At 41.7% G+C, this 10,209-nt stretch overlaps 1 protein-coding gene across 1 annotated transcript in view; it reads left to right on the top strand.

Moving 5' to 3' along the window:
- The first annotated feature begins 2,158 nt into the window (after nucleotides 1-2,158).
- The window catches only part of LOC137658851 (cytosolic iron-sulfur assembly component 3-like), a 93,621-nt gene continuing 85,570 nt past the window's right edge, over nucleotides 2,159-10,209 (top strand). The window contains exon 1 of the mRNA XM_068393954.1: nucleotides 2,159-2,274. Within this exon, the coding sequence (XP_068250055.1) occupies nucleotides 2,212-2,274 (63 nt within the window). The 5' untranslated portion in view covers nucleotides 2,159-2,211. The remainder of the gene's footprint in view (nucleotides 2,275-10,209) is intronic.

Here is a 10,209-nt window from a genome sequence, read left to right as displayed (position 1 = left end):
CTTGGCCCTAAGGGCACTAACACTATTGATGTCATTGCTACACTGGTATACATGGCGGCGCATAGCCTCGTCGCTTAGGCCCACCATTAACTTGGGTAATAACATATATTCAGCCAGATTACACTGACACTGAGGGCACTGGAAATTGCAATCGGTGGCCTTCTGAGAACACTTTAAAAAGTAATCACTGACACTTTCTCCTGGGCCTTGTACCGCGTTAAAAAACTCCGACCATAACACAGCACGGTTTGTAGAACGCAACACAATATCGCGAATAAAGTCCATGGCTTCCGTAGCGGTGAGGTTGCCCCATTCCTGTGATGTGAATCTGGCGGCCAGCGCCCGTTGCAGAGGGGGTGTGCAGTATAGCCTGATGTGGTGGACGACCTCGTGGGGCGGTAGTCTGCACAGTTCGATCCAGCAGTCCATCGACCTCCTCCAGGACCTGAATGCGGCGGGCTTCAGCTCAATTTCGCACTTCTCCGGGGCTGCAGACGCGGGGACACGAGGTGCAGGGGTAGCATGTGTCGTAAGCCGGTCACGGAGAGCGTTGATCATATGTTGCTGTGCCGCCATGGCTTGCCTGGCTTCTTGCAGGGCAGGGACAAGCCCACGGGGGACGACGGGGCGTGCGGCCCTTGGGGTGGACTGCATTGAGCGGCGCTGGAAGGGCATGGTGAGGGTCGCGTTTGTCCTTGAGAATCACTGCGCCATATTGGATGTCAAGGTAGGACAAGAGACACACGATGGTGGTGACATGTAGTTTAATGCGTCCTCAGATACAGACTGACTTGGTTGCTCTCTGCAACCGGCACAGTGCCACTCACTTGGCGCCTGCCCGCCATGGGAAAACATATCTTACTGCAGGTACTCCATCAGTTTGTGTAAATATTATGTTACATCCATGTAATCACTCTTCTTCAGTCAAAAACCGTTCTTTATAATCTATTACTCAAATACTAAATATAATTTCTACTTAAATAATCGAAGGTATGATGTTTAACGATACTTGTAGCACCATGCTGGTAAACAAGTTTTCTTTTTGTTACATATATCATAACTGTTGTAGCTTACCACTGATATCTGGCATTGATTAACTGCTAGTAAAAAGAAAGAAAGAAAAAAACCTTCAAGTAGAACCTAAGTTTTGAACCACGTTTCTACATTAAAAAAATACTAGGTTAATACTACATAGAAAACTGTAGAGGAAATGAATTTCTACTCAATACAGAACTTATATAAACATAAATCTTAAAATATGGTTTACAATTTCTTGTAGATGAAAGGGCAGCAATTTTAACATATTATAAAATTTTAGTAAAAATCATGAAAAATCCGGTTTAGTTCCCGCTGGACAGACAGACAGAAAGACTATCCCAAGTCTTTTTTATAGTTTATATATGAAAGATCTGTTTTAATGCTGTTACTCTTCTTAAAATATTCCATTTTGATTGATCATGACTTCTCACTGAACTATTTTTCCGTGTTGGAGCCCTTGAGCTTATATTATCTTGCTTTTCCTTCTAGGGTTGTAGCTTGGCTAATAATAATAATAAATAATAATAATAATAATCATCATCATCATCATCATCATCATAATGATGATGCTGATAGGGAAATCTTAAAATTAGGCAATCGTATATTGTGAAATTGCGCAAGATACGCAATCTATTCCCTAATCAAAGACGCAGACGTAAACAGCTGATTAATTTCATCATTTGTGATTGTCTGATACAGACAGGTGTTGTCCGATCTTCTTCTACCGGTAAATTTATAATAATAAAATATAGTAATAAGGATAAGGAAATATTTAAACTAGGCAATCCTATAATGTGAAACTGCGCATGCTACGCAATCTGCAAATTCCACAATCAAAGACGCAGACGTAAACAGCTGATTTCATCATTTGTGCAGGGGTGCCATTCGTACGATAATTATCGTACATGTACGATTATTTTAGGTCTAGTACGATGTACGATACATAACTTATGTATATACATATATGTGTTTGTGTGTTTGATTAAACAATTACACTAAAATATTTTGAAATAAGTCAATCATGTAACTCTTAAATAATTATTTTGAAACTGTGTACGATAATTTTGGTTGAAAAACGACAATTTTAAGGCTCATGTACGATAATCCAGTCGAATAATCTGGCAACCCTGCATTTGTGATTGTCTCCGATCTTCTTCTCCCGGTAAATTTATAATGGCAGGATTTAGTGGTGTTTTAAGACTGTCAGATCTCGACGATTTTATTGCTCCCTCTCAGGTATGGCTAACCTAATATAATATGTAATCTTGCTTCATTAGTTAATGTAGACGATACAGAGTTAGACGTATTTATCTCCAAGCCTGTGATCCTATTGTCCAGCTTACGTGACTCCTTGCACGTCCTATGTTTTGCGAAGGCGTCCTTCGTATATTTGAGATTTTATGACTAGCTATGTACTCTGTGCGTAGCTTATTTTGTTCATAAAGAATCTACTGTGCTGTAGAAAGGTAGTGTATACGAAATTTAAGAATAGATCTGGCCTAAACTATAAGCTAAGTTTATTAAGTAAGAGGAGCCTTTGTATATCAGTGGCCAGTTCCTCACATGTTGATTAATAATGGACATTAACTAACCTAGACTTTCCCCCTAACCTAACCTACAAGCTGTGTCCTTACCTACTTTGGTAACGGGGGGTTGGGGGGACGCCCCCGTTGCGAATGGCCCCCCTCATACTGTCATATTCTAAGTTAGATATAATAATACAGGTGGCCGCTATGATACATACACCCCCTAAAAAATAAGTTCCATTTGGCAAGAAAGTTGGTGCTATTATAGTATGCTATCTACCGTCGAATTTCTATTACAGTATGCTATCTACCTCAAAGTATGTTATCTACCGTCAATGTTAATCCTCCTGTTTGATGAGGATTATCAAACAGATTACTTACCACCAGTATGATATCCTAATTGGACTTTAATGATAGTTTAATAATATTTATTTGAAGGATAACATGGATGCATAATTATAAACAGTTTGTAGGTTAGGTTAGGTTGGGTTAGACTATGTTAGGACATGGGTGCATAATTATAAGCAGTTTGTAAGTTAGGTTAGGTTGGGTTGAGTTAGGTTAGGTTAGGTTGGGTTATCAAGTCGTTATTGATCCTCCTTATTAGAGGCGGATTTGCAAGTAGACCGTATCCTTAGGGACTGATGGTAGGTATCATACTATAGTCAGAGAGGGGTGGTAGATAGCATACTATAATAGCACCAGAAAGTTTATGATAAAGTAAAAAGCATTGGATATAATGATCTAAATCACTAAATAATACCGTATTCTTTTTGGGGGGATTTATATGACAGTAGTTACAGTGAAAACCATCTTTTAGGTATTATGACAAAATATACTATCATATAATGATAAGTGTTATATTCATGTTTAGTTGCATTTGTTTGTGTTTGTTGTAATTAAACAAAGTTTATTGGTCACGTAAATAATAGCTAGTTTAGATAAATAACATCTTGTTTTCTTTTAATGTAAAGTATGTTCACAATAAAGTACTATACAGTATATGATGACATAATATCACTTCTGACATGGATAAATTTTGAGTTTAGATTAATATTTTAAGTAAAACCGTGAATTTATGCGAATGTATAATTGAGGATCGATAGTGAATAAAGTAAAATATAAGTAGGCGTGCGTTTGATTCTGGTCTACAGTGTAGCATCCCCAATAGTTTATTGTGACAGACAGGAACTTTCTTATTACTTGTCAAATCAATTTTCTTTATGAGGAAAATATTGTTTATCTTTAGCTAAAATAATATATTATAAAGCTACTTTTACAAATCATGAAAAATTATGACGAGTTACTTTGCCAGGCACAGAATAGAGACTTAGTAAGGATACAGCAGTCTAAGGGGGCGACTAAGGAAGGCTAACGAGTCTAGGTTAGGTTAGGTGGAATTCTTGTATTTGTTTTCCTTTTAAAATATAAATATTTCTGGAATTTTAAAAGGACTAAATTTGGCAAAATATAGGTTTCATCAATTATCTGCATGAGAACAGTTCAAACTACTGTACCTATAAATATACCAGGAACAATTCATCTCTTCATAGGAGTATTGTTCTAAAGTAAATATCTACCAAGAATATTACTCAGTGTTTTTTTTTTTTCACTTAAACATTATATACAATATTAAAACATCTGTGCAAATACAATACCAAATCAAACAGTCGCCTGTGTTTTCAACTTTTAATATACAGTAATCAGAATCTTGCAGCCTTCTTTACCCTTAATCTTTGACAAATTTTTCTCTATTTCATTGTCGCTTAGAATTTACCTTACTATTACTTTTAATAATTGATAAAGACTTATTAATCTATCACTGTTATTAGACTTCTTATTACTGGTGTCAATCCTACTCCTTGACATAGTTTATCTATCTCCCTGCCATCAGCTTTCTAATTACCATGACACACACCATCAGGTCCCCACAACAAATTATCTCTGGTATCTCAAAAACAGTGAAATGGAAGGGGCATAACCCACAACTTTTGGATCAGCTCAACATTCTTAAAAAGAAGACAAAATTGTAGAAAACAGGCATATGGGAGGCCAAATGAAAAACTTATACTTTAATTCAACAATTTAATATAAAAATGACTACACAATATAAACTGCCAAATTCAAGTTATGACACTCGGTAAACTAAGTAGTCATCAGCTTCTTGAGGACCCTTATGTCATCAGTCTTTCTGATATCTAATGAGAGCTTATCCTATACAATCTTAGGGCCACATACTTGAAAGCTGTAGAACCCACAGTCTTGGTGCATCTTGGCTCCAGTAAGTTGAAACTTTAAGTAAATAGTTTCTTATAGGCATGATATGTTGATTGAGGGATGTGTAGCAAATCTCTCAAAGGATGACATGTAAAGGTCCATAGGTTAAACTCTAACTTTTTTCTAGTTTTAACCCTTTTACCCCCAAGCTATTTGGAACTTTCCAACCCTTAACCCCCAGGCGTTTTATTTTTTTCAAGCACATTTTGCAGTATATTTTTTTTTAATTGCTCTAACAGCCTTAATTTTTATCATAGAGAGGTCAGGTTGGTCTCATTCTCTTGGAAAATGCCTGAAATTTCTCAAAAAATTATCAAAAACATGCAAAAAAAAATTGTAAATAGCAGTTTTGTGTAAGGACGTACCAGTACGTCCATTGGGGTAAAGGGATGAGTTTTTTTAAACGTACCAGTACGTCCTTTGGGGGTAAAAGGGTTAATAATAAATAGTTGTTAATGAGAAACAATTTCATTTCTAACTTTAGGGTAATTTAGTACAAATATGAAATATAGCTTTTCTGATAGTGTTATTTATGATTTTTCAATATTAATCTTACCCGATGATCATGTAGCTGTCAACTCTGTTGCCCGACAGAAATCTACGGTCGGGATACGCCAGCGATCGCTATACAGGTGGGGGTGTACACAACAGCGCCATCTGTGAGTAGGTACTCGAGTACTTCTTGTCAACAAGAACTCAATTTTTCCTCTGTCGTGCCACCGGCAAGACCTACTAATACGCCGTCCTTAACTGGATTTGTTTTCACAACTTTTTGGTGAAGTACACTATTCCAGTTTTGAGCTTTCGCTATGCAGGGGTTTTATTTTCATTTCAAAACTTGAACTCGTTTTGGATAGATTTAATTATGGTGACGAAGAGAGTATGGACTCTCTTTCACTTTTAAATGGCCGACCCTTCCCTTAGACGGAAGTGTTGGTGTCGAAGAGAGTATAGACTCTCTTTCACTTTTAATGACCGACCCTTCCCTTAGACGGAAGTGTGTTTAGGTTTTTGGTAATTTTGCTTAACAAAGTTATAGATTTATTTTATATCTCTCCGCCATTTATAGGCCTCTTCGATTAACTTTCCATTTATTATAAACTTATAAAAATTAATTTTTATGTTTGTTTATATGCGACCTTTCCTAATAGTAGGCGGTCCTTACTTGGAACCGAAGTTTATTAACATTGAGCCCGTCATATCGTATTTCCTGTTAAAAATTTATGCTATTTTAATTTTAATGTTTTTGGAAGAATTTCTTTGATAGTCTCGTACTGTTTTCAAAGATGAACTAACGTTTAGTTTAGTCTCCGCAGTTGTTGACGTTCAGAACGTTCAACTTGCGCTCTATCGTTACGATAGAGAGAGAGTATTTCACGGTTTCACGTTGCAGTAAGAGTAAACCGATTCTAGCGTTTCGTTCATTCTTTCTTAGCTTAAATGGTTTTAATTCTAATAAAGGAACTTTTTATTTGGGAAACCTTTCAGTTTTTTTCCTTTAACAAATAATATGTTTTAACGATATATAATTGGGCTCATCTCTCAGGTTCTAAGTCAAGAGAGAGAGAGAGAGATACAGACGGAGGGAGAGAGAGGAGCATAAACGTTTCGTTCAAGCGGGTAACGTTGTTCTCGTTTTTTACTCTTCTCCCTAGTCGCTATAGGGGAAGAAGGTAAAACGTTTCTAGAGTTTTATTCTTGTTCCCAGGCTTTATGCGGTGAGAGATTTTAAACGTAGTTTATTTGATCTAGTGTTTAGTCTCTTTTCCAGCCACTGAATTCTTTATCTTTCATTATGTTTTTCTGTTACATTGTAAAACTGTTTTCGCAATTACTACCTTTTAATGAAGGATAGGATTGCGTGTTTCAGGTACAAATCACTTAAAGTTTCGAGTTCAGTGAAATAAGTGCAAACAGAAAATCAAAAGTGATAAAGTGATATGCGCAAAGTGTTACAGTGTTGCGTTCGAGGGTTCGTTTGTTCGTGCCAGTTGTTCACCTTGTCCGATACCTCTTACAAGCTCCCAAGCCCAGGGGAGAAGTAATGTCGAAGGACTTATGGGTTCCACAGGCTTGATATACGAACAGACGTTTCCCTCCGTGGTTTCGGGTGTATCTACACACGTTGCCGACGTGATCACCCCACCCACACAAAGACGAGAGAGCCCATTTATTCCTCGTCTGCGGAAGAGGTTTCTCGCAGAAACCATGGACCAAATCTTACAGCTTTTAAGTGCAAGTCGGTCCCTTCCGCGCAAGTCCAACGGCCTAGGTGTAGCCACTGGGTCAGTTCGGACTCGCTCCAGTCATCCGACGACTGCACACCTCCCAAGAGAGGCAAGGTGGTACCGCAACAGGCAGTAACTCCGTCTGTTGCCGCACCAGCTGTTTTAGACCCTCAGTCACAACGGACAGTAGCTCCGTTTGTTGTTGTCTTTCATAGACCCTAGTGGTCCATGCGCAAGACTATGCAGTCTCAGCTTGCGGCATTCATGCAGGAGTATCATGCTGAGAAGGTTAACACTGCACCTGTTAACCTACAACCCGCCGAGGTTGTGCGCTCTGCAGATACTACGGCTGCCTGCTCCCACACTCCACCTGTGAGAGCTCCACCACCGATGCGCAGTCCACCCTGCCAGACGCATGTTCTTGCTGCTCCATCCGTTGACATGCGTGAGCTTCCGCATCAGCAGTGGGAAGGTGCTGTAGAGCTGCCGGGTTCCAGCACTATGCGGCTTTCTCCGCAACCCATGCAGCATGCTCCGCATACCATACAGCATGCTCCGCATACCATACAGCATGCTCCGCAACCCACCGCAGCCCCTCCCACGCTCCAGCACTCTGCTTTTGTTGTTGCCAGCTCCCACACTCCGACTGCGGAGAAGGTTGACGATGCACCCGTGGGCCTACACCTCCCACGGTTGTGCGCCCGGCATGGCTTCCTGCTCTCACACTCTTGTTGTGAGAGCTCCTCCACCCATGCACAGTCAACCCTGCCAGATGTATGATGACTCCCACACACAGGGCACTCCGTTGCCGTGCGTGAGCTACCACAAGCTGCCGTGTTTTGACACGGTGTGTCAGCCTCCGCAACACACTGTGGTTACCGCCACTCGCCCGCAGCAAACTAGTCAGTCAGAAGTTGAGGCTTCCCCACACAACTTTGGTTGTTGCCACCTCACAGACTGTCAAACAGTTACATGACATTGCCTTCTGGTCTGCTACTTATACACCAGTGCTGTATGTCCTCACGCTCCTGTTGTGGTTGACAGTTCAGTTAAGCTGCTTAGCCTCCTATGGACTTTAATTTAAGCATAACATGCTTCCAGGGAGGGTAAATGGTTCCGCTTCAGTCGCTAACCCCGTCTGTTGCCACACCTGCTCCCATAGACCTTGGGCTTTGTTGCAAGACATGCAGTCCAAGCTTAGTCCTTGATAGAGGATTTTTTACGGAGAAGAACCTTCTTGCCAACGACCTTCCTACCGGTTGGTTGTACGCCCTGTTGACGCTGAGGTATCCTACTCACGTCCGCCAGTTGAGATGGTTCCTCCACCGGTGCGACCCAGTGTGGGTTGCCAGTCGCACGTTGACGTTAAGCTACTCTCGGAGGTGGTTGTGGACGTTCAGTGTTTCACTGGGAAGACGTTCAACAACCAGCAGAGGTGACTTGTTGTGACGCAGTGCGGCAACCTCAGCAACCCGATAAGGGGTTGTCTGTACTACCCAGACAGTCTAGACAGTTTCGGGTTGTCGCTGTACTTCCTCGCATCCCCATGGTTGACAGTTCACAGACTGTGCAGCAGTACCATGATCTTGTGTCCGGCTCCGTCACGCATCCACCAGTGCGACCGGATTCAGCAAGTCAGACGTTGCCCACTCCGTTGCCGTTTCCTCATCAGTTTCGGATGAGGAACCCTCTGATGAGGACATGGCTGAACAAGAAGATCAATCCCCAGCCCTGCTATCCAGGCCCTGTCAGGCTGTGGATGAGTCTGGTTAGGACACTGTCATCCGTGGTTCAATTGGTGTCACTTGGAAGACTTCACCTCCGTCCTCTTCGGTTTCATCTAGCTCTTCACTGGAAAAGGACGAGACGCTAGAAGCGGTCTCGATCCCGGTTTCCGGAAGATAAGTCTGGTCTAACCTGAGGAAAGGACTTTATCAACCTTTTATAGGGTCTTCCCCTGACTGTTCAGACCCCCAACCACGTTCTCTTCTCAGACGCATCGGACGTAGGCTGGGGTGCGACCTTAGGCGGTAGGGAATGCTCGGGATTATGGAACTCGAGTCAAAGGACAATGCATTTTAACTGCAAGAAGCTTCTGGCAGTACGTCTGACCTGGAAAAGCTTCAGGTCTCTCCTTCAAGACAAAGTAATGGAGGTCAACACGGACAACTCCCTGCTTTGATGTTCATCTCCTAGCAAGGAGGGACCTACTCTCTGACATGGTGCGAGTTCGCTAGTGACCTCCTCTCCTGTTCAACAGGTCTAGACTTTTCACTAGTAACAATTTTCTTCCAAGGCAACTTGAATGTCTTAGCAGTTTGTCTCAGTAGGAAGGGACAATAATTCCAACATATTGGACCCTCCACAGAGATGTATGCAAGAGACTTTGGGTCACCTGGGGCCAGCCAACCATAGATCTCTTCGCAACCTCGATGTCCAAGAGGCTCTCAATACTTTGCTCACCTATCCCGGACCCAGCAGTGGTTCTTTTAGATGCCTTTCTACTAGATTAGTCTCATCTAGATCTATATGCATTCCCTCCGTTCTAGATTGTCAACAAGGTACTGCAGAAGTTCGCCTCTCACGATGGGACAAAGTTGACACTAGTTGCTTCCCTCTGGCCCGCGAGAGAATAACTTACCGAGGTACTTCGATGGCTAGTAGACGTTCCCAGAACTCTTCCCCTAAGGGTGGACCTGCTACGTCTGCCACGCGTAAGAAGGTACTCCAAGGCCTCCACGCTCTTCGTCTCACTGCCTTCAGAGTATCGAAAGACTCTCGAGAACTAGAGGTTTTTCGAAGGAGGCAACCAGAGCGATTGTTAGAGCAAGGAGAACATCCACCCTTAGAGTCTACCAATCGAAGTGGGAAATCTTCCTAAACTGGTGCAAGTCAGTATCCGTATCCTCGACCAGTACCTCTGTAACTCATATAGCTGACTTCCTCTTATATCTGAGGAAAGAGCGATCTCTTTCAGCTCCCACTTTCAAGGGTTACAGAAGCATGTTGGCATCAGTCTTCCGTCACAGAGGCTTAGATCTTTCCAACAATAAAGATCTACAGGACCTCCTTAAGTCTTTTGAGACCACGAAGGAGCGTCGTTTGGTTACACCTGGTTGGAATTTAGACGTGGTTCTAAG

The sequence above is a fragment of the Palaemon carinicauda genome, chromosome 19 (genome assembly GCF_036898095.1).
Source record: "Palaemon carinicauda isolate YSFRI2023 chromosome 19, ASM3689809v2, whole genome shotgun sequence".
Lineage (NCBI taxonomy): Eukaryota > Metazoa > Arthropoda > Malacostraca > Decapoda > Palaemonidae > Palaemon > Palaemon carinicauda.
Note: the sequence above shows the minus strand (reverse complement) of the source record. Positions and strands in the feature narration are given on the sequence as shown.